The sequence below is a fragment of the Macaca mulatta genome, chromosome 6 (assembly GCF_049350105.2).
Source record: "Macaca mulatta isolate MMU2019108-1 chromosome 6, T2T-MMU8v2.0, whole genome shotgun sequence".
Taxonomy (NCBI): Eukaryota; Metazoa; Chordata; class Mammalia; order Primates; family Cercopithecidae; genus Macaca; species Macaca mulatta.
Window position 1 is genome coordinate 181,084,317 of NC_133411.1, and position 25,759 is coordinate 181,110,075.

A 25,759-nucleotide genomic window follows, 5' to 3' on the forward strand; every position below is an offset into this window, starting at 1 on the left:
TGGGAGGCTTTGATGGGCAGATAGCTTGAGATAGCCTGAGCTCAGGAGTTCAAAATCACCCTGAGCAACATAGTGAAACCCTGTCTCTACAAAAAATACAAAAATTAGTTGGGTGTGGTGGTGTGTCCCTGTAGTTCCAGCTACTCCGGATGCTGTGGTGAGGGGATTGCTTGAGCCTGGGAGGTCTAGGGTGCAGTGACCCGAGATTGTCACTGCACTCCAGCCTTGGCAACAGAAACAGACCTTGCCTTAAAACAAAAACAAAAACAAAAACAAAACACACACACACATACACACACAACAAAAACAGAATTACATATCCAACTTCAACTTCTCAGAAACGATGCAAATATACAGTGAAGTGAAATATCTAAAGCATAGAAAAACCCACCAACCTACCATTCTGTATGCTGTGAAATTATCCTTCAAAACCGAAGGAGAGGCTGGGCCTGGTGGCTCATGCCTATAATCCCAGCACTTTGGGAGGCCGAGGCGGGTGGATCACCCAAGGTCAGGAGTTTGAGATCAGCCTGGCCAACATGGTGAAACCCTGTATCTAGTAAAAAATACAAAAAAAATTAGCCGGGCCTGGTGGTGGGTGATTATAATCCCAGCTACTCTGGAGGCTGAGGCAGGAGAATTGCTCAAAGCCGGGAGGCAGAGGTTGTAGTGAGCCGAGATTGCGCCATTGCACGCCAGCCTGGGGGACAAGCGCAAGACTCTGTTTCAAAAACAAAAAAACAAACAAACAAAAAACCCCCCAAAAAAAAAAAAAAAAACACTGAAGGAGAAATAATGACTTTCTCAGATAGACAAAAATTGAGTGAATGTGTTGCTCACAGACCTGCCTTGCAAGAAATATTATCAGATCTACAGATAGAAAGGAAAAGCACTGGAGAAGAAATAAGTGAAGGTAAAATAAGAACCTTTAAAAACATTTTTTTTTCTTATTTATTTTTAGAGACAGGGTCTTGCTGTCACCTAGACTATAACACACTGGTGTGATCATAGCTTACTGCAGCCTTGAACTCCTTGGCTCAAGGCTATCCTCCTGCCTTAGTCTCATGTGTAGCTGGAACTACAGGTATACTCCACCAAGCCCAGGTAATTTTTGTATTTTTTTGCAGGGGCAGGGTTTTGCCATGTTCATGTTGTCCAGGCTGGTCTCAAACTCCTGGGTGCAAACAATCCACTTACCTCGCTTGCTGGATTTACAGGCATGAGCCACCATGCCTGGCCCAAGAAGAAATAATAATGTTTAATGTGTATGCACCTAACAGCACAGCATCAAAGTATGTGAGGCAGAAACTGACAGAACTACAAAGAGAAAGAGATGAATCCACTATTATAGTTGAAGCCTTCAACACCCCCCAATCAGAAATGAACAGATCTAACAAGCAGAAAATCAGAAATGACATACTTGAATGCAACAATACCATCAATCAATTTAATGTAATGAATATGTTTAAAGTACTTCATCCAACAACAGCAAAATACACATTTTTCTCTCAAGTTCACATGGAACATTCACCGAGACAGACCACATTCTGAAACATAAAACATACCATAACAAAATGATATCATACAATGTCTGCTTACACCATAATGGAAATAAACTAGAAATCAATACCAGAAAGGTAGTTGAAAATCCATAATACATGGATATTAAACAATACATTTCCAAATAACACATGGTGTCAAAGAAGAAATCAAGATAAATTTAAATATATTTTAATTAAAGGAAAACAACTTATAATTTCAGGATGCAGCAAAAGCAGTGATCGCTGGGAAATTTATAATGCCTGTATTAGAGAAGAAGAAATATCTAAAATCAAACAGTAAGTTTCCACCTTGGGAAACTAAGAGGATTGCCTGCCCCGGGGAGTTTGAGGCTGCAGTGAGCTGTGATCTCACTCCAGCCTGGGCAACAGAGTGAGACCTTGTCACAAAAAGAAAAAAAAAAAATCAACAAAACCAAAAGCTGATTAAAAGGTTTTATTGACCAAAAGGTCAATAAAATTGGTAAACCTCTTACCCAGGTTAATCAAGAAAAAAAGACACAAATTACTGAAATGAGAGAGAAGACATCACTACAGATCCCACAATGTTGAAAGGATAATAAAGCAATATTATGAACAACTCTAGGCCTACACATTTGATAACCTACATAAAATGGACCCATTCCTTGAAAGACATGATCTGCCAAAACTCATACAAAACAGACAATCTGAATAGGCCTATATCTATTAAAGAAATTGAATCAATAATTAATAACTTTCCAAAACAGAAAAGCACCAATTCCAGATGGATTCACTGGTAAATTCTATCAAACATTTAAGAAACAAATTATAACAATTCTCTACAATCTTTCTCATCAGACAGAAAAGGGAATACAGCATTCCTCCCTTTACTCACAGTTTGGCTTTCTGCAGTTTCAATTTCTCTTGGTCAACTGTGGTCCAAAAATATTAAATTGAAAAATTCAGAATCACACAATTCGCAAGTTTTAAATCGTTTAACTTTCTGAGTAGCATGATAAAATCTCTTGCCATCCTGCTCCATCTGGCCTGGGACATGAATCAACCTTTTGTCCAGAGTATCCATGCGGTATACACCACCTGCCCATTCATCACTTAGTAGCCATCTTGGTTATCAGATCCACAGTTGCATTATCGCAGTGCTTATGTTAAAATTACTCTTATTTTAGTAATGGCCCTAAAACACAAGAGTAGTGGTGCTGGCAATTTAGATATGCCAAAGAGAAGCCATAAAGTACTTCTTTTTAAATGAAAATGTGGAGGTTCTCAAATAAAGAAAAACATCTGAATGTTGATATTGCTAAGATCTTTTTTTTTTTTTTTTTTTTTTTTTTTTGAGACGGAGTCTCGCTCTGTCGCCCAGGCTGGAGTGCAGTGGCGCAATCTCGGCTCACTGCAAGCTCCGGCTCCCGGGTTCACGCCATTCTCCGGCCTCAGCCTCCTGAGTAGCTGGGACTACAGGCGCCCGCCACTGCGCCTGGCTAATTTTTTTCTATTTTTAGTAGAGACGGGGTTTCACCATGGTCTCGATCTCCTGACCTTGTGATCCACCCGCCTCGGCCTTCCAAAGTGCTGGGATTACAGGCGTGAGCCACCGCGCCCGGCCGATATTGCTAAGATCTAAGATAAGAACAAATTTATCTGTGAAGTTGTAAATAAAGAAAAAAAATTCATGCTAGTCTTGCTGTGGCACTTCAAACCGCAATAGTTAAAACACAGTGAATGACAAGTAATTAGCAGATGAAAAAGGCATTACATTTGTGGGTGGAAGACAAGAAAAGAATTATGTTCCAATTGACAGCATTTAGGTTCAGTACTATCCACAGTTTCAAGCATCCACTGGGGGTTCTGGAACATTCCAAGACCATATCCCCCCATGGATAATGGGGGACCACTGTACTTCCTAACTAATTCTATGAGGCCAACATTACCCTAATACCAAAACCAACATTACAAGCAAAGAAAACTACAGACCAATATCCTTCATGAACATAGACTGAAAAATCCTCAACAAAATATTAACGAATCAAATTCAACACTGTATAAATAATTATACACCATGACCAAGTAGGCTTTAGTCTCAAGTATTCAAGACTGGTTCAACATATGAAAATCAATTAATTAATATAATCCATGATATCAATAGGCTAAAGAAGAAAAATCACATGATCACATCAATAGATGCTGAAAAAGCATATAACAAAACCCAACACTCATTATCAGTACTAGGAATAGAAGGGAACTTCCTCAACTTGATAAAGAATATCTACAAAAACGCTATAGCTGGCCAGGCACGGTGGTTCATGCCTGTAATCCCAGCACTTTGGGTGGCTGAGGTGGGCAGATCACCTAAGGTAGGGAGTTCAAGACCAGACTGGCCAACATGGAGACACCCCATCTCTACTAAAAATACAAAATTAGCTGAGTGTGGTGGCACATGCATGTAATCCCAGCTATTCAGGAGGCCGAGGCAGGAGAATCACTTGAACCTGGGATGTGGAGGCTGTGGTGAGCCAAGATTGTACCACTGCACTCCAGCCTGGGCAAGAAGAGCAAAACTCCATTAAAAAAAAAAAAAAAAAAAAAAAAAAGGCTCACGCCTGTAACCCCAGCACTTTGGGAGGCCGAGGTGGGCGGATCATGAGGTCAGGAGATCGAGACCATCCTGGCTAACACGGTGAAACCCCATCTCTACTAAAAAATACAAAAAAAATTAGCCAGGCATGGTGGTAGGTGCCCGTAGTCCCAACTACTTGGGAGGCTGAGGCAGGAGAATGGCGTGAACCCAGGAGGCGGAGCTTGCAGGGAGCTGAGATAGAGCCACTGCACCTCAGCCTGGGCGACAAAGTGAGACTCCGTTTAAAAAACAAAAACAAAAACAACAAAAACCTTATAGCTAAGACATACTTAATGGTGAGAAACTCAAAGCTTTCCTACTAAGACTGGGAAAAAGACAAGGATGTCCCCTCTCATCACCACTTTTTAACACTGTACTGGAAGTCCTAGCTAATGCAATAAAACAAGGCAAGACAAGAAAAGGTATAAAACTGCCTTTGTTTGCAAATGATATACTGTCTAGGTAAAAAATATGAAGAATCAACATAAAATCTGCTGGACCTAATAAGCAATTATAGCAAGGTTGCAAGATACAAAGTTAATATACAAAAGTCAACTGCTCCCCTATACATCAGCAATGAGCAAGTAGAATCTGAAATTTAAAACACAATTTACATTAGCACCTCAAAAAGAAAATAGGTATAAGTCTAACCAAGTATGTATAAGAAATGAAACAATGACAAAAAAAAAAACCTTGATAAAATAATTACTAAATAGAGAGAGCGTACATGTTCATAGACAGGAAGACTTAATACTGTCAAGACGTCAGTTCTTCCCAGCTTAGTCTATAGATTTGATGAAAATCCCAATCAAAATCCCAGGAGGTTGGGCACAATGGTTCATGCCTGCAATCCCAGTGCTTAGGGAGGCTATGGTGGTAGGATGGCTTGAGGCTAAGAGTTTAAAACCAGCCTGGGTAACAGAGCAAGGCGCCATCTTTACGAAAGAAATAAAAAATTAGCCAGGCATGGTGGTGTCTGCCCATAGTCCCAGCTACTTGGAAGACTGAGGAAGGATTTGCTTGAGCCCAGAAGTTTGAGGCTGCAGTGAGCTATGTCTGGGCCACCATACTCCAGCCTTGGTGACAGAGTAAGACCTTATCTATAAATAAATAATAAAATAAATAAATAAGTGAGCTAGTGAGTCATGAAAACACATGGCAAAAACTTAAATGCATATTTTAGTTAAGTGAAAGGCAAAACTACGAAGACAATAAAAAAGTTCAATGGTTGCCATGGGGTTAGGAGGGAGAGAGGGATGAATAGGTAGAACACAGAGGATTTTTCAGGACAGTGAAACAATTCTGGATGATACTATTAATGATGGATACATGTCAATATAAAGTTGTCCAAACCCACAGAATGTACAACACCAAGAGTGAACCCTACCAGCACTTTGGGAGGCCGAGACTGGCGGATCACGAGGTCAGGAGATCGACACCATCCTGGCTAACACGGTGAAACCCCATCTCTACTAAAAAAAAAACAAAAAACAAAAAAACAAAAAACTAGCCAGGCGAGGTGGCGGGCACCTGCAGTCCCAGCTACTCGGGAGGCTGAGGCAGAAGAATGGTGTAAACCCGGGAGGCGGAGCTTGCAGTGAGCTGAGATCATGCCACTGCACTCGAGCCTGGGCGACAGAGTGAGACTCCATCTCAAAAAAAAAAAAAAAAAAAAAAAAAAAAAAAAGTGAACCCTAAACTATGGACTTCTGAGTGATAATGACGTTTCGGTGTAGGTTCATTTATTTTAACAAATGAACTACTCTAACGGTGAATGTTGATATTGGGGGAGGCTATGCATGTGTGGGAGTAGGGGGTACATGGGAAATCTCTGTTTCTTCCACTTAATTTTAATGTGAACTTAAAACCACTCTAAAATAAATAAGGGAAAAATCCATACCATTTACTCAAATATGATTTGATTTCATTTTAAGTCTATAGGTTTATGGGTTACCCTCTTCCCGAATTAAATATCTGGGATCACAAAATATCAATAAAAGTAATATTTTACATTGTAGTCCATAACTATTACCGCAGAATTACCTATTCAAAGCAGACTGGCTCCTTTGTGGCCTAGACTCTTGAACAACATAATCCTAACCCTCCATTATTTAATGGCCCCAAATCTCTACTAAAGACAAACTGCACTGATAGTAGTGGTTTCTACCACACGACCTCTTTAGGACCTAACAAGGATCAATAGGAAACAATTCTTACATTCTAGAGTCACTGCATAGACATTTACTGATCATCTTGAAGTGTGTAGGGCATGTCACTGACACTGAGAAGGTTGTAAGAGAACCAAGGCTGTCCCTGATCTCCAGGAGCATATACTCATGAGCAGATACAGCATACCCGTCACAGATTTTAGTACAAACAGATACAATGAAAATCAAACACAGGTGCTGAAACATCGCAGAACAGAAAAGTGACTAGAGTTGGTAGAGCCAACATGGAGGAATTCTGTAGAAATGGTGTGTTCTGGGCATGATTTTAAAGACACAGAATAGCAGTGAAGGGCATCCCAAGAAATAGAAATGATATGGAAATAATAATTACAAGGTAAACAGAGAATACCATGGGACCTTTTTGAAGTAGAATACAGAATCGATGATGTAAAAGTACTAAATAGGCAGTAATAGTGAAACCTGATAGTAGGGTTCAGGAGTTTAGGCTTAATACTACAGGAAATTACCAGAGGTGGCTAAAACAGGTAAATTAGATATTCAACATTCACCACCTTTTATATGCTACCAGATATTCTAGGTGCTAAGGTTGTGTTGGTGAACAAGACAAAGCCTGCTGACTGTTTTATCATCTATGTGAAGAGAGAAAGAATGACTGGAATCATGACTGCCTGACTACAGAAATGGAAAAAAAATTAAACTGAGAGATTTGAAGGTAACTGGCAGAACCAAATGATGGGTTAGATTTGATGGAAAACCAAAAGGAAAGAATCATGTAACTGGAAACTAGAATGACATAAAAAAATCATTTAGGGTTACAAGATTCTTTGCTTAGCTTTTAATTGCTCCAGGTTCCATGAGATGCTTCAGTTGAATTAGCTACAAGTAACTAAAGCAGATTGGGAAAAGTCAGGGTAAAAGAAGTTTGGAGAGTAATAATTTCCAACATACAAGATTTAACATAAAAAAGCAAACACTTGGCTGGGCACTGTGGCTCACATGGTCAGGAGTTCGAGACCAGCCTGACTAACATGGTGAAACCCTGTCTCTACTAAAAATACAAACATTAGCCGGTTGCAGTGGTGTGCTCCTGTAATCCCAGCTACTCAGGAGGCTGAGGGAGGAGAATCGCTTGAACCTGGGAGGCAGAGGTTGCAGCGAGCTGAGATCACGCCACTGCACTCCAGCCTGGGCAATGGAGTCAAAAAAAAAAAAAAAAAAAAAAAAAAAGCAAACACTCAGCAGTGTTTACTACTGCTAACCTTGTCTAAGCACTTTACATATATTAACATTTAATCCTCACAAAAGCACTATAAGCTAAGTCTATTCTACCCATTTTACAGATGGAAAAATTGAAGTAGAATCAAGTAACTTGTGTCCAGGGTCACAGAACCAGTAAGTAGCCAAGTGTATAATGTATAAGAGGTACAAGGATTGGTTCTCAGATTAGTTAATGAGAGGGAGAAAATGTACTTAGAACAAAAGGCAGAGGACAAATGCAAGGGATTAAAAAGTCAAGAAATGAATCACAAGGAGCAAGAAACCAACAGTGCCCAGTGGAGCCCAACAACATATTTGCTAATGATGCCTACGACAGCTAAAAGAAAATGGAAGATGAGCCCAAGTTGGTCCAGAGGAAATGGTGGTGACTGAGAGAAGTTTCAGTGGTATGAGGCTGTCTCATCTACAGTATTTGAGAGGAGCGTGTGAAAAAAATGAGGCAGCAGAAGACAGACAGTGACATGGTTTGGCTGTTCCACCCAAATCTCATCTTGAATTGTAACCCCCATAAACCCCACGTGCTTAGGGAGAGGCCTGGTGGGAGGTGACGATCATGGGGGCGGCTTCCCCCAAGCTGTTCTCATAATAATGAGTTCTCACGAGATCTGATGTTTTTCATTTCTTTTTCTTTTCTTTTTTTTTTTTTTTTGAGACAGAATCTCACGCTGTGGCCCAGGCTGGAGTGAGGGGGCGCAATCTAGGCTCACTGAAACCTCTGCCTCCCAGGTTCAAGCAATTCTCGTGCCTCAGCCTCAGCCTCCTGAGATTACAGGCGTGCACCACCATACCTGGCTAATTTTTGTATTTTTAGTAGAGAGAGGATTTCACCATGTTGGCCAGGCTAGTCTCAAACTCCTGACTTCAAGTGATCTGCCTTGTCTCTGTCTCTCAAAGGGCTGGGATTACAGATGTGAGCTACTGTGCCGGGCCAAGATCTGATGGTTTTATAAGGGACTCTTCCCCTTTTGCTCCTCACTCTTCTCTCTCCTGCTGCCATGTGAGGGCCCTGCTTCCTCTTTGCCTTCCATCGTGATTGTAAGTTTCCTAAGGCCTCCCCAGCCCTGTGGAACTGTGAGTCAATTAAACCTCTTTTCTCTGTGAATTGCCTAGTCTCCGGAAGTTCTTTAAAGCACTGTGAAAATGAACTAATACAGAGAGGTTTGCTTAAAGAAACCCAGTATATTTAAACACAAAAGGGAAGGAACACTCTAAAAGTTGACAACATAGGGATTTTTCTATTTTTCCAAAATCACTTTTAGCTACATTTACACGATATTTTACAAAAGGTTTTAATTACCACCCACTGGCCACCAAGGGTGCAGTTCATTTAGCAATCACTAGTTTTAACAAAGTTCTAATTAGGATTGCTCAGATTGCTCACCTAACATCCTCTGTGGAAGGACAGGTTTTTTTTGTTTGTTTTTTGTTTTCTTCTCACAAACCTATTGTAGGCTTCATGTCCTAGCAGAGACAGATGGCCACTAGGCTAAATAAGTGCCAGGGCATCATTTCCCCAGGCCAGGAAGCCCTGAAAGCTCCCCATGGTAGGAAGAAAGCTGCCAAGTCTCCACCTTCTGTTCTGATTTCATACATAATTTTCTTCTATTTGTCTTTTATCTAGATGATTGGCTCAGATGTTTCTATTTTCCTTGGTCAACTGTTTTCTTCCACGATTATTTTAAATTATGCCTCAAAATATTCCACTAGAAAATTAGAAAGATAAAACTAAATTAGATGACAAATAATACCTTTACTAAATGTCATTAGGTCTAATGCTTTATACTCTTTTTCAAGCAATCTTTCAGGTTAGAAAGAAAGATGTATTTTTCAGCATTTAAAGGCCTGTTTATCCCTCTGTGCTCTCACTCCCTTAAGACTGTAGCTCAGTGTGAAAAGTTTTTACCACGTGAGACTTGCATCACTACATGAACAGGTTTGTAAAAGTTAAAAATCAATGTTGGCAAGGGTGTGGAAATGTTTGTTATCTTGATTGTGGGGAGTTTTACAAGTATATACATGTCAAAGCTGATAAGATTGTCCACTTTAAACATGCTGTTTAGTGTACTTCAATATACCTTGATAAAGTTAACAAATTTAATATTTAGATCACATTGGCAATCTGGTATAGAAAACCATCCTCTCAAAATGAAAGAAGGGGGCAATGTTCTAGAACACCAAGGTTTTTGTAGCACTATGGGTCTCTTCCAAAGCCTGTAGGAATAACTGTCTTTGCTCCTGACTTCTCTTTTCTGACTCAGAAGGCTTATTTTTTATTTATTTATTTATTTGAGATGGAATCTTGCTCTGTCGCCCATGCTGGAGGACAGTGGCATGATCTAGTCTCACTGCAACCTCTGCCTCCTGGGCTTAAGCAATTCTCCTGCCTTAGCCTCCCCAAGTAGCTGGGACCCCAGGCACGTGCCACCAACCCTGGCTAATTTTTGTATTATAAACTCTTCTACTTCTTAGCAACCATGCCCTGCTATGGCAAAGGAAAGCCTTAACATTTGAGTTGGAAATTGCTTTAGAAAGAATGAGAACACTTAAATGATAGAATGAATGTAAAGGAATGAAAACAGTGGTTCAGGCAGTGCACTCAAGCCTGATAGAGGGACATAAGATTCCAAGAGAAGCACTGAGATGTGACAGGAGCAATGGCTTTGGAGTCAGTCATACAATTTGAATTTAGACCCTGATTTTGGACATGGTGGGTCTATTTCCTCAAGAATTATAGTACCTCCCTGATGAGGTTGTTGTAAAGATTAAATAACATGCACGTGAAAAATTGCCTAGTACATATAACAAATCCATAGAAAACACACAATAATGTTGGCTCTCTTCTCACAAGTTTTAAATCTCAGAATCAGACTTACAGGGGAACACTCACCAACAGCAATGTCACAAAGGATCCAGGTTTCATAAAATTTGAGTCTATGGCTTCATGTTTCACGGTGATTTCCACAAACCTGAATCACGCTAATGTCCAAAGGGCCATCAAAATTATCCTCCACCCAGATATTAGGTGCAGTTTTTCAGGATTGTAGGGATGCTAACAAATTACAGGCTCTCTCATGCAAACACTTTGCTAGGAATTACATATATCAAGTTTATATTTGGCAATCAGGCTTTAGAAGCAGGAGGTCTAGCTATCTCAAACTACCAAATCAGCCATCAAGACTGTGGCATTCAGAAAACTAAGTCCATCATCTCTTAGTTGAACATAAGTGAACATAAGTGAAAAGTGGCTTAACCTGTATACGTATTGTTGATGTCATATGACAGTCAAATCATGATTAAGAGCTTGTGTAACACTTCGCCACAGTTTTAAGGGGGACACTGATCTTTAATTTTCAGCGCTCCAAAAGGGGCAATGGAGCAGACTAGAAGCACCTGAACACAGTGTTCTTGTAAAGCTGATCTGGCTTTACAGAAGTAGAAGTCAGTATAACATACTCCCTGGGACCATGTTAGAAATAGAAACCCTGTGTTCCTCTACCTCCACTACCCAGAATGGCATACAAAGGAGGTCTTTTTCATTTCTAAACCCTACAATAGTCCAGCAAAAATTCCATCTCCTGTATATCTTCATGCCTTCATTCCTAAGCTTTATGTTTATGAATTATCAATTAATTTTGTTAAATGACAAATTCCTTTTTTTTTTTTTTTAGTAGAGATGGGGTTTTACCCTATTAGCCAGGATGGTCTCCATCTCCTGACCTCGTGATCTGCCTGCCTCAGCCTCCCAAAGTGCTGGGATTATAGGCATGAGCGACTGTGCCTGGCCAAATGAAAAATTCTTTTTTTTTGAGACAGTCTGGCTCTTGTTGCCCAGGTTGGAGAGCAATGGCACACTCTTGAGAACCTCTGCCTCCCGGGTTCAAGCAATTCTCCTGCCTCAGCCTCCTGAGTAGCTGGGATTACAAGCATCCGCCACCACGTCCAGCTAATTTTTGTATTTTTAGTAGAGACAGGGTTTCACCACGTTGGCCAGGCTGGTCTCGAACTCCTGACCCCATGATCCACCCACCTCGACCTCCCAAAGTGTTGGAATTACAGGCATGAGCCACCGCGCCAGGCCTGAAAAATTATTATATGAACCTTTAAAGTCCACACCAAAATTCATGGCCTGCTTCTTAATGGGCATCTGAAACACCTAAGGAAAATAGAAACAAGACTTACACACATGGATTTCCTGTTTATGTCTTAAGAGAATCTGCTTTTTTCCTTTTAATATTAACAGTTTACCATTTTAAAGTATTCTACATAGTGTGCAAGGGAACTAAAACATTAGACATAGAGCAAATACTGAAGATTACTTGTGCAATCACTTTACAGAACAGGGAGATGAAATGACTTGTCCGGGGCATTGAATTGCGTTAGTTACTATTAGATCCAAAACTTGAGTTCGAATGCCAATTTCATGACTTATACTTTGGAAGAATGATGCAACCTCTCTGTGCTTCAGTTTTCTGATCTGTGCAAAATGGGGATTGTTGTAGGTGATTATTACAGGCATAAGAATTAAATGTTAATTCAAAACATGAGGCTGGGCACAGTGGCTCATGCTTGTAATCCCAGCACTTGGGGAGGCCAAGTCGGGTGGATCACTTGAGGTCTGGAGATTGAGATCATCCTGGCCAACATGGTGAAACCCGGTCTCAACTAAAAATACAAAAATCAGATGGGCGTGCTGGTGCACACCTGTAATCTCAGCTACTCGGGAGGCTGAAGCATGAGAATTGCTTGAACCCAGGAGGCAGAGGTTGCAGTGAGCTAAGATCGCCTCACTGCACTCCCGCGTGGGTGACAGAGCCAGACTCCATCTCCAAAAAAAGAAAAATAAAATAAATAAATGAATACATACATACATACAACATGAGTTTCGAGTATTTTATTACTGATTCTCAGTCCAGTGTTCTTTTCATACGTTGGTTCCTTACACATAACATGCTCTTTATACTATTTGCAAGTGCCTTTGTTGTTTAAAAAATTAAATTTTATTATACATAACGCACATTTAATATATTTTGAGATAAAGAAGAAAACATTCTGGGGAACTCCTTTCCCACCCATGTAACAAACTCTGTGAAAAGAGAAATAAAAAAAGTTAAGTCTTCTAAGAATTAAGTTTTTCTACCTCCCATACCCCTTAAGGGTTAAGGACAAAAGAAAACAGGTCCTCAAAAGCTGAACTGAAGAACTGGCGACATTTAGCTATAAGAAGTATGAATAAAATCGGGGTTAAATTTCTGTTTCCCAGTAGAAAAGCATGTTTGAGTAATAGGGAGCAGCTAGCTACTCCATCTATTCAAGGAGGGTAAGAGGACAGCTTTTACATTTGAATCGCTGGGATATGGAAAACATGTTAGAAAAAAATACTCTAAGAATTATGAGATAATTGTAGATGCTAAACAAATCAACAACTACCTTTCTAGAAAACCAGGAGGTAGAGGAAGGGAGTAGGCAATTCCTAAAATCTTTTTAAATCTTCTATATCATAATTACAAAAAGCATTAAGTGTTTATCTTTACTAGATACAGTTTCTGAATAAGCTTTCACTGAAAATTACTGAATAGTATACTATTCACTACACAGCAAATGTGTGAGAAGTGTAAACACTACTTTTTTCTTACCCTGTTTATGCTAATTTGGCAAATCACTAACCTATAACCTGGTTTCACTGGTAAACTACTATATTAAGAATGTTTTTAGGATTTCTAGGTAATGGCAAAATAGCAATCAATGAGAAAAAGGAAATAAGCTCTTTAAGAAATGTAAGACAAGGAGTAACAACATGCTGTGCAAATCATGAACAATAAAGCTCATATAGGACAGGAAAACTGTGAAAGGGGTACCAGGTATCAAAATCACATGGGGAGCTTTTTCCACAATATATGTTCATACCATTCTCAATATGAGTCAATTTCCAGAATGAAAATATACCATATGTGTAAATATAACATTAACAGGTAGTTATGACAAGTTCCCTCTTACTCTCCCCATTGCCACTTGAGAATAAACTGAAGACTTATTGTTATTAACAGAGGAAGATAATTAAAAAGCGTAATGTTATTTTGTTCTCCAGCCTGGGTGACAAAAGTGAAACTCCGTCTCAAAAAACAGATAATTTAGAAAATGATCAAAATCTATAAATTCAGAATTTTGGTGCAGGGAACTGGGAATTTACGTGTTAATTTCAGAGTTCAAGAAATAAGATCATCAGCACTACTATTTATTAAGTGCTTTTTGGATACCCAGCACTCTGATCAGCAACTTACATGTATTACTACTACATTTAATCAACATAACCATCCCAAGAGGTAGACAGTTCTTATCCATATTTTACAGATGAGAGAATTGAAGCTTACAGAAGATGTGATTTGCTCGAAGTCACACAGTTGCAAGTAATACAGTAGGGACAGAAGTAAGACGAGATCTGATATCAAAACCTGAACTAAGTAATAGTCAAGTCTGTGCAATAACTTAAACTTAAAATACAAAGTGCTTTGGGTAGCACAATGCAATGTGCCCAAAGTAAAATTTCTATTTTTTTCTTTTTTTTTGAGACAGAGTCTCGCTCTGTCGCCCAGGCTGGAGGGCAGTGACGTGATCTTGGCTCACTGTAAGCTCCGCCTCCTAGGTTCATGCCACTCTCCTGCCTCAGCCTCCCGAGTAGCTGGGACTATAGGCACCCGCCACAACACCTGGCTAATTTTTTGTATTTTTAGTAGAGACGGGGTTTCACCGTGTTAGCCAGGATGGTCTCGATCTCCTGACCTCATGATCTGCCCGCCTCGGCCCCCCAAAGTGCTGGGATTACAGGCGTGAGCCACCGCGCCTGGCCCAAAGTAAAATTTCAAACATGTAATTACACAAAAAAGATGGAAAGAATTTCAGCAATACCACTAAGCCAGTCTAGGTAAAAGCATGGAATAGCCTAGTTATAAACTGACGGTGAGCTAGAGTGTATGACAAAACAAAATTATAAGGTCCAAGAAATATTGACAAGATTCAGATATGAACAAAAGAATTCAATCAAGGGTACCAATGACAATATTAATACCCAGAAAGTTATCACAGAGTTCTGAAAGAGAAAAACTCAGACATTGGCTTGATTATTCCACACTTAAGCAGAAAATATTCCTTAAACACAGAAGGGGAATAGAGGGGCATCTAATAATTCTCGAATTTCTGAGAGTAATTCTCCCTGATCTGTTGGTAGGTAGGGCTGCCGGGAACATTTTCTTGGCAGTTTACATGGATAAGCAGAAATGAGGGACTTCGGTCTTCCGTGATCTGAGCCCACATCCGATAGGACATGCATAAGCCCCGGCCTTATGTGCAACAGAGTTATTTTGCCTCCATGAACTTTTAAATGAGGGTACAATATACAGAATGCAACCAGGTATTCCAGCAGGTAATTATAAGTACAAAATAAGAAATTAAAAGTTCCAACATTCTGGATCTCACGCAATCACACATACATGACTCTTCTTCCACCCACGTGTAGGTCTATACAACATATATTCTCCTCAAAAAATAGAAGATATAGACATCAAAAAGAGAAGGATGATAAAACTATTTGTAAAGGAAGACCCCTTCCCTTTATATTATATAAAGGTAGTAGATGAAGACGATAATTACAAAACTGAAAAAGGTAAATGGACTAAGATGATGCCCACCACCTCCCAACTCACAATCACATAAAGGTAAAGAATTTAGAGACTACCCATGAAAACTGGGACTAAAGAGTCATACTGAGGCCAGGTGCAGTGGTTCACGCCTGTAATCCCAGCACTTTGGGAGGCCGAGGCAGGCAGATAGCTTGAGGCCAGGAGTTCGAGACCAGCTTGGCCAACATGGTGAAACCCCGTCTCTACCAAAAAAATACAAAAATTAGCTGGGCATGATGGCGAATGCCTGTAATTCCAGCTACTTGGGAGGCTGAGGCGTGAGAATTGCTTGAACCTGGGAGGTGGAGGTTATAGTGAGCCAAGACCACGCCACTGCACTCCAGCCTGGGCAACAGAGTAAGACTCTGTCTCAAAAAAATAAAATAAGTTCCAAACAAACAAACAAACAAAAAGGACTCACGGTCATAAAAAAAGTCACACTGAAAATGGCATTCTATCATAAATTCTCCAAATGTAGGAGGGATCACTTTTACACATGTATAGAAAAAGTGATCCGTGGGTGCTCAATAACAGTACCACAAGACTATGCTAATAAACTTTCATAATAAAGAACAGGCAGCCATAAAAAAAGGAATGTTTCTTGGAATCACAATTAATCAGAAAATTAATTTGGAATTAATTTTGGTGATTTGGAATCTGGCAAGGATATAGTAAGTTAAGTATCTTTTGGCCAGGCACAGCAGCTTATGCTTATAACCTCAGCACTTTGGAAGGCCAAGGGAAGAGGACTGCTTGAATCCAGGAGTTCGAGACCATCCTGGGCAACACAGTGAGACCATGCCTTTCCAAAAAACAAAACAAAACAAAACACAAAAAGCAAAACGTAGCCAGGCATGGTGATGCACGCCTGCAGTCCCAGGTACTTAGGAGGCTGAGGTGGGAGGATCTCTTGAGCCTGGGAGGTCGAGGCTGCAATGAGCCATGATCATGCCAGTGCACTCCAGCCTGGATGACAGAGTGAGACCTGTCTCTTAAAAAAAGGGACTTTGGGCCGGGCGCGGTGGCTCAAGCCTGTAATCCCAGCACTTTGGGAGGCCAAGACGGGCGGATCACGAGGTCAGGAGATCGAGACCATCCTGGCTAACACGGTGAAACCCCGTCTCTACTAAAAATACAAAAAACTAGCCGGGCGAGGTGGTGGGCGCCTGTAGTCCCAGCTACTTGGGAGGCTGAGGCAGGAGAATGGCATAAACCTGGGAGACGGAGCTTGCAGTGAGCTGAGATCGGGCCACTATACTCCAGCCTGGGTGACAGAGCAAGACTCCGTCTCAAAAAAAAAAAAAAAAAAAAAGGGACTTTGGGGCCGAGCGCGGTGGCTCACGCCTGTAATCCCAGCACTTTGGGATGCCGAGGCAGGTGGATCACAAGGTCAGGAGATCGAGACCATCCTGGCTAACATGGAGAAACCCCGTCTCTTCTAAAAATACAAAAATTAGCCAGGCATGGTGGGGAAGCTGAGGCATGAGAATCACTTGAACCTGGGAGGCGGAAGCTGCAGTGAGCTGAGTGCACCACTGCACTCCAGCCTGCTGGGCGACAGAGCAAGACTCTTGTCTCGAAAGAGAGAGAGAAAGAACAGAATAAAATAAAGTAAAAATCTGTCATTTGACACAGAGTGAAAGGACATAAAGCAGGTGGTTAAACAATGAAAGTCACTGTTCCTCTAAGAATATAGATAAAGGGAGATACTGGGGATTAGAACAATGAAAGTATCATAATGAATAGAAATCAATGCAAGGTGGTTATTACATAGATCTGAAAAGACAACCTTGAAAATATTAACTTGAAAAACTAAAGAGAATACTGAGAATATTAATACAGAAATAAAAAAATGTAAATACAAAATTAACACCTAAATCTCAATGTAGCATGAAAAATTTTCATATGTTTCTCATCAAGGAGAACAAACAAGAGTATGTACAAGGCACCAGCATATGCACATCCCTGGAAACACTCAAAGCTTATGGTTATCCTTAAAAGAGTCACATTCCTACACCAAAGAGAGAAGTTCCGAATAATGCTCAGGGCTACAATCATGGAAAATTGTCCTTAAAAACATGTGGGACTCACTTCTAAGTTTGGGTTTGCTTATTACGCCAAAAATAGGCTTGACAAGGAAGGATAATGACTAAAAGGAGCAACCTCTGAGTCTCTACAGCTCACAAAATCTAAACTGAGACTCTATCTCTAGCGCTGCTAGGAGGAAACCAGTGAAGTGGAAGCTCCAATAGATTGGCAGGGGGATGAGGCTGGTGAGGTGGGGGTGGGAGGGTGGAGAGAAGAGGTCTTCCTCGAGAACTAGGTTACACAGAAACTTTTTAGATGATCAAGAGTTCTTTTCTGAAATTAAGACATATTAAAAAACATATATATATATATAAGCACACAAAGTAAAACCTGTCTCCACCTGAAAGATGTACAAGAAAAAAAGAGGAATGCTATTCCTTGCTACATTTTAAAAAAAGAATAATTCATAGCAAAGGAAAAAAAACTCTCCCATTTGGTTTCTTGCTATCAGAAACAAAGCTGATTATGTTCCTTCTGTCCTTGAGGAACACCAAACCTACCATGTGGTAATGTTATGTTTGCACCATCAATGATTGCTTGTGCGAGTTCATGATCATTGCTCTCAAAAGCATGTGCAGCAGCCTTCAAGGCATCCCATATCTCTTTCCGGCCTTCAAAAGCTGGTGCGGTATCCCAAAATTCATCCCTCTTGCTGCGTAGTTGTCCATCTGTCATAGGGTAATCACTTTTCCATTTTGGTTTCTCTTTTTTCAAAGGCTGGTTACGACCTAGAGCAACTGAGAAGAAAAATAAAAGACTGAGATCAAAACCAAATTTTATAAAATATGTATCAAAAGTTATCTGGTCACTCCTCTTTTGGATTATTTCATCAAAATTGCAGCCAAAAATCTGCCTGCTAATTTGTGCATTCTGAAATTCCTCTAACACATTTTGGAACTACAAAAGTGAATAGAGACATTGGATTGCTCTATGCAAAACAAATTGGTAGCTCTTTTCCACTCAGTACACCCTCTCCACAGGATCACTAAAAGAATTACAGGCTGAGTGCAGTAGATCACACCTGTAATCCCAGCACCTTGGGATGCTGAGGTGGAAGGATTGCTCGAATCCAGCAGTTCGAGACTAGCCTGGGCAACATGGTGAGACCCCATCTCTACAAAATACACAAAAATTAGTCCGGCATGTTGGCATATGCCTGTGGTCCCAGCTACTTGGGAGGCTGAGGTGGGGGGATAACGTGAGCCTGGGAGGTTGTGTTTGCAGTGAGCCATGATCACACCACTGCATTTCAGCCTGGGCGAGAGTGAGACCTCATCTCCAATAAAACAAAACAAAACAAAAAACCACCAGAGAATTATAGTTGTAACGAATGTACCACTCTGGTGGAGGATGTTGATAATCAGGGAAAGGAGGCTATGTATGTGTAGGCACTGGGGGTACATGGGAAATCTTTGTGCCTTCCTCTTAATTCTGTTATGAATCTAAAACTGCTCTAAAAATTTTTTTTTAAATACAATGAAAGTTTTGTTTTGTTCATTTTAAAAGAACTGCCTAGAAGATAAGTGTTTCATCAGACTGTAAGAGCAGGATATGAGTGTCAAGAGACACCATAAGAGAGGCAAGACACACTGGGGAAGCCAAACGACAATAGTAGCTTGGACACATGAAACCAGGAAGTAGGAACTGAGAAAATCCAAAGCAGCAAAAGACTGCTTTTCAGTTTCCAGAGAAAGAAGAGCCAAACCACCAGAATCATGAACAAACTGATTAGAGGAATGCTTCCTCTAGCATTCTACTCTCTGGACTTTAGTCAAGGAACTGTAAGTACCTTTCTCTGGAACTCAAACAGGAACTAATTTACAAAGGGTAGGATCAGTACTTTAGTTTTTTTGAGGAACTGGGAATAAAAGAGATAATCTTTGATGCTAGGCCAAGGGATTAGGTCCGAACCACAAGGAGCAGAAGAACTACAATACAGTACCGTAGTTTCAACCCAAGAGAAGAAGAAAACAGAAGGCAAGTGGCAGCATCTCCCCTTAGAGAATGTTACGTAGTAGTAGCGCTGAAACAAGTCTGACGCAGCATCCTTGCACCCAGACACCTATCTGGTGTATTATCTGTGATCTATTTCCATGGGTCATACTGACCTACAGAGCCATTCTTATTTATGGCTCTGTAAGATTATACAGTGCCATTGATAGGAAATAGTTTGATAGATGGGATAGAATATAAAAAGAAAATTGAAGCTGGATGAAAAGATAAGAGTGTTGGAAAAGAGTGGGTGGGAAATAAATGACAGAGCGGGTGGGAAGGAGAGAGGGTGTGTGTCAAAATTCAATGTTCTATATTTAATTGCAGAAAGAATACCAATTTTAAAGAAATTACTCTCAAACTGGTTCTAAAGCATCCATGAAATTGACTACTCCCTCATTGGCCCAGGGCCAGATGAAATTTGGGCTACGCAAAACAGAAAATAAAATGACTCCAGACCCTGGGCTATCTCTACTCTCCAGGCTATACTCTCAGATGATAAGATCAATAAAGACTGCCATGTCAGGTCTCCTCTGTCCTCTCCCCTCAGGGTGGCACACCAAAGGACTAGCTGTTTTCCACTTAAAACACTCAGCATTAACTCAAATACTTTTTGCCCTCTAACTTGTCCTAGTGAAATGCAAAACAGGTGAGTTCTGCAAAGGTGAGGAAGCAGAACAGGAAACCCATCCATTTAGTAGCAGAGCTGCAAACAGAATCCAAGTCTCTTTATTTAATCAACAAATACGTACTGAGTGTCTACTGGGAGTAACACTACAGATGCGCCTATTTAATTCAAATGTGAGAAACACAGTCTACACTAATGATTTTTCCCTACCTCTTCCAAATAATACAGATAATGCAGCTAGAGCATAGTTCTCTAGAAGATGTTCAGAATCTGGTCTGATAACAACCCACTGATTGCACCAACACGATGGAATCCAAGGTAGACTTTATTTTCTGCTACATTATCATTTAGACGAGTTAGAGACAGTTTACGGACAACACTCAGCTTACTGACCAGGAAGTGGAAGATGGCACAGTTAAGTAGGTAGACTCAGTAAGATATTTATCTGAATAAAGTTTTTGTCTTCCTGAGTATTTCTACAGAATTATCTGGCCTAATATGCATTAAATGCACGAGACATAACTCAGTATAATCTTTCCTGTCATTCTGAGAGAATTACAGAGTACAGACAAAAAACAACAAAACCTCTACAGAAGAATCTCAGGACCTAAAACTAAAGTAAATGAAAGGAAGAGGCCTTTGAAAAGACGAAGCCAACAGAAAAACAATCATAAGGGTTCAAAGTACCTTGGAAAAATTGTAAAACACCTTCCTTACAAATGTGAGGTAGGTTCATTTCACCTCTCTCCATTTGTACTAAGCATAGAAGAACAAAGTCCCACAAAAAGAATAGATGATGCATTTATGTTGCTTAAGGAAAATCATTCCAAATGCATTTTCTTTATCTTTAATTTTAAAATTTTATTTATTTGAGACAGAGTCTTGCTCTGTCACCCAGGCTGGAGTGCACTGGTACGACCCGACTTACTGCAACCTCCGCCTCCTGGGTTCAAGTGATTCTCCTGCCTCAGCCTCCCGAGTAGCTGGGACTACAGACCTATGCCACCATGCCCAGCTAATTTTTGTATTTTTAGTAGAGACGGGGTTTCACCATATTGGCCAGGATGATTTCAATCTCTCGACTTCATGATCTGCCCACCTCAGCCTCCCAAAGTGCTGGAATTACAGGCATGAGCCACCACGACAGGCCCCAAATGCATTTTCAAATCTACATGCTGTCAAAAGTTTCATAGTAATCATCCTGCAAAAGACAAAATAAATGTTTATGACATGAAAGATTACTTTTGTTTGCCTATTTCTGCCTGTATAATAAACATAAGTAATACAGAATATCTATCTATAGACTATCCACTATTAAAATGATTAAATCTTTGTAACATAATTACTTTAGTCAAACCACAGAGCAGTGCAGAATTTTCACTACAAAATCTGAGGTTTCAAGCTTCATGTTAAACTAAATGATTAACCCTTGTTAAATAAGTAACTGGGAAAAAACTTAGCATTTGGCAAAAGCATTTGAACTATCCTCTTGTGAAAACACGAAAATATTAGAGTTGTTAAGAGGACTTAAGTTCATATTCATAAACCACTCATAAAAACTGCAAATAAATGTTTGCTAAATAAGTAAAAATGAACTTGGCGGTACTGTATGAAATAACATCTGTAAGTCCTTTGGCAAAAATATACAGGCTTTCTTTTCAGAATTTCCAAATCCCTTCCTTAAATGTTAAATAAATGTCCTATGATTGACATGCACTTCCTTGTGCCTTATCAGAGTACACTTTATAGGCATTTGTTCACCAAATCTTATCCTCTGAGTTCAGGTGGTGCCACAAACCTGTATTTCTGAAAATGCAGTACTTGGACATAGATTATCAGCCTGGCAGCTAAGTACCTTATATTTGTACCAAGCCAACATTTTTTTTTTTTTTTTTTTTTTTGAGACAGAGTCTCACTCTGTAGCCCAGGCTGGAGTGCAGTGGCCGGATCTCAGCTCACTGCAAGCTCCGCCTCCCGGGTTCACGCCATTCTCCGGCCTCAGCCTCCCAAGTAGCTGGGACTACAGGCGCCCGCCACCTCGCCCGGCTAGTTTTTTGTATTTCTTAGTAGAGACGGGGTTTCACCGTGTTAGCCAGGATGGTCTCGATCTCCTGACCTCGTGATCCACCCGTCTCGGCCTCCCAAAGTGCTGGGATTACAGGCTTGAGCCACTGTGCCCGGACCAAACCAACATTTTTGTAAGATGTGGAATATATATATACTCAACTGGATTTCATTTTATGCTCTGAAACTTTCCGTTTTATCTGCTTCACACATCTTCTGACTGCTGATACCAAAAGAGAGATGCTTGGTATCATTCATAGCATATAGGACTAGGTACCATGCTCTAACAGTGAAGAATTTAAAGACAGGAAACATCTTTTATTCCCCAAATTTCTGCTTCTCTATCCTTAAATTGCAGGTAACCACCCATCTTTAGTTCTCTATGAATTAACATGTGAGAAATAAAAAATCAATAAAGCAATCTAATGTTAAACTACACAATCTATATTAGAAAATATCCTTTCCCCTTTCAATCCACATTTACCACTTCTTTCAAAACGTGTCCAAAAGTCATCTTTTTCTCAGAAGCCTCTTAATCATATTCACCCACTCTTTATCTTTCCTTGTAATCTTTAAACACTTCTTCCCACTCTGTAACAAATACATAGATCTAACACACAGAAAACCCAAGTAAGGCTTGTTTCTCAGATCTAAATAACACATAATTTTAAATATTTTTACTACATAATTTAAAGCATTCTACCAAAAACTCATTTTAACATTGGTAAAAAAACAATCAATTTTGAAGTTAAGTATGATTATAATTGTTTTCCTATTTTGGGTTCCTCTTTGAAAAACCTTGATTTAATGATGGAACTCTTCAAATGAAGAAAGAAGAGGCCATAATGCATGGATAAGGTAAAAATATCAAGATGACTCAAGCAACAGCTTTTAACAGGTTGAAAACTGGAAGCATCAGTTTCCATAAGACAATAGCATGAGGGAAGAAATGGAATATTAGAACTCTTCCGTAATAGACGGTGCTAAACTAAAAGGACACTTGCAAATATTTTCACGTAAATTTAGAATGCACTATATATATACATATATACATACATGCATAATACATATATTCCCTTTATCTAAAGCAACTAACTGCCAAAATAAAAATAGGGATATGGGAATTAAAATGCCAACATCAATATGATATCCAAATCTTCTCTACTGTTTGAGAATTTAAAGGGAGAAGAGACCTTAGATTGTACAATCCAACCTTACTGACAGATAGGAAACTAAGATGCAACAAGGATGGCTTAAAATAATGAGCCCGTACTAGAACGCACATGCCCAAATTCAAAGTCCAGATCTCACTGGGCGTGGTGGCTCACATCCCAGCACTTTGTGGGGCTGAAGCAGGAGGATCACTTGAAGCCAGGAGTTCGAGACCAGCCTGGCTAACACGGTGAAATCCCCCCGCCTTTTTTTTTTTTTTTGAGATGGAGTTGCACTCTTGTCGCTGGAGTGCAACAGCATGATCTCGGTTCACTGCAACCTCTGCCTCCCAGGTTCATGTGATTCTCCTGCCTCAGCCTCCCAAGTAGCTGGGATTACAGGCACCTGCCACCACGCCTGGCTGATTTTCATATTTTTAGTAGAGACAAGGTTTCACCATGTTGGTCAGGCTGGTCTCGAACTCCTGACCTCAGGTGATCCACCAGCCTTGGCCTCCCAAAGTGCTGGGATTACAGGTATGAGCCACTGTGCCCGGCCTGGTGAAACCCCATTTCTACCAAAAATACAAAAATTAGCCGGGCGTGTGGTAGGCACCTTGAATCCCAGCTACTCGGCAGGCTGAGGCAAGAGAATCACTTGAACCTGGGAGGCAGAGGTTGCAGTGAGCTGAGATCACACCATTGTACTCCAGCCTTGGTGACAAGAGCAAGACTCCGTCTCAAAACAAAACAAAACACAGTAACAACGAAGTCCAGATCTCTCTTTCCATTACAGCACTCCATGTCTTACTGGGCTGCTTGTTTTTACACAGCAAACCAAGAACAAAGATTCACTCTAAATAAAGCATATGCTGAATTGTTTTTCTACAGAAATGATCCATCCATGGGCTTCACTATGGCCAACGGAATGGTTATCACCGGACAAAGGTACTTAGCATCTATAACAAATTAGAGACTAAGGATCACATGTAGGAATATCTGCCTAGACACGTTAGATACACCATCTTCAGTGCTATAATTGTATTAAAAATGAAATAAAAATGAACTTCTGCCATGCTTATATCCTAAAGCTTACCAATTGAAGCATAATAATTTTAAAGGCATTTATATAATTTCAATGTTTTTGAGGTAGCTTTATTGGGGGGAAAAAAATCAACATAACTTCATAATGACTTCCTGGCCCTGATCCTCAAGAGTGTAAGTCCCCTTACCAATGATCTGAGCATACAAACAGGCAACATTTTGTAAAGCCTACTGCAACATTGTATGTTCTGAGACTTTCCCCCCCAACTTTTTAACTATAGTTCTCAGATTTTACAAGACTTTTTTTTTTTTCTTTTTTCTTTTTTTTGAGACAGAGTCTTGCTCTGTCCCCTAGGCTGGAGTGCAGTGGCGCTATCTCAGCTCACTGCAAGCTCCGCCTCCCAGGTTCACGACATTCTCCTGCTTCAGCCTCCCGAGTAGCTGGGACTACAGGCGCCCGCCACCTCACATGGCTAGTTTTTTGTATTTTTTAGTAGAGACGGGGTTTCACGGTGTTAGCCAGGATGGTCTCGATCTCCTGACCTCGTGATCCGCCCATCTCGGCCTCCCAAAGTGCTGGGATTACAGGCGTGAGCCACCGCACCAGGCCAAGACTTTTCTTAATGGGTGAGTCTTACTAAAAGTATTATGAAAGCATACAATTAAGTCTTCCCCACCCCACAAAACAACTTTATTGAGAAAGATAGTATATAAAATTGGGACTAAGAATATGGTCGCCTAGGCAGTTGGGTGTGGTAGCTCACGCTTGTAATCCCAGCACTTTAGAAGGCCAAGGTAGACAGATCACTGGAGACAAGGAGTTCAAGATCAGCCTGGGGAGCATACTGAGACCCTTGCTCTATCATAAATATATATATATATATATTTATATATTTAGATTTATATGTATAAATCTATATATCTATAAATATATGTAACTATATAAAAATCTAAATCTTATTTAGATTTATATATATATAAAAGAAAATGATCACCTAACATGAGACCACTGCAACTTTTAAGTAGTATATAAACTCTAAGATGGTTTACTTTACTGGTTGGGGGCAATGGCTTTATCATGAGTTACATTTTTTTTTGGATTGTAGAGAACTTTTTTTTCTTTCAATTCAAGAGAAAGAAGGAACACACATAAATCAAAGATGTTGGCTGGGCACGGTGGCTCACACCTGTAATCTCAGCACTTTGGGAGGCCGACGTGGGTGGATCACCTGAGGTCAGGAGTTCGAGACAAGCCTGGCCAACATGGCAAAACCCTGTCTCTACTAAAAATACAAAATTAGCCAGGCGTGGTGGTGCGCGTCTGTAATCCCAGCTACTCAGGAGGCTGAGGCAGGAGAATCGCTTGAACCCCAGAGATGGAGGTTGCAGTGAGCTGAGATCACGCCATTGCACTCCAGCTTGGGTGACAAGAACGAAATTCTGCTCAAAAAAAAAAAAAAAAAAAAAAGCCCACTATCTCCACTTTTAACACTATTT

At 40.2% G+C, this 25,759-nt stretch overlaps 1 protein-coding gene across 2 annotated transcripts in view; it reads right to left on the reverse strand.

Moving 5' to 3' along the window:
* UBTD2 (ubiquitin domain containing 2) overlaps window positions 1-25,759 on the reverse strand; it is a 73,764-nt gene that overhangs the window by 7,137 nt on the left and 40,868 nt on the right. Inside the window, exons 2-3 of one of the 2 annotated variants that reach the window (XM_078004174.1) lie at window positions 21,103-21,204; window positions 17,884-18,120 (exon numbers count right to left, since the gene is read on the reverse strand). In XM_078004174.1, coding sequence (XP_077860300.1) covers window positions 17,884-18,058 — 175 coding nt within the window. In that variant the 5' untranslated portion in view covers window positions 18,059-18,120; window positions 21,103-21,204. 2 annotated transcript variants of the gene reach the window in all.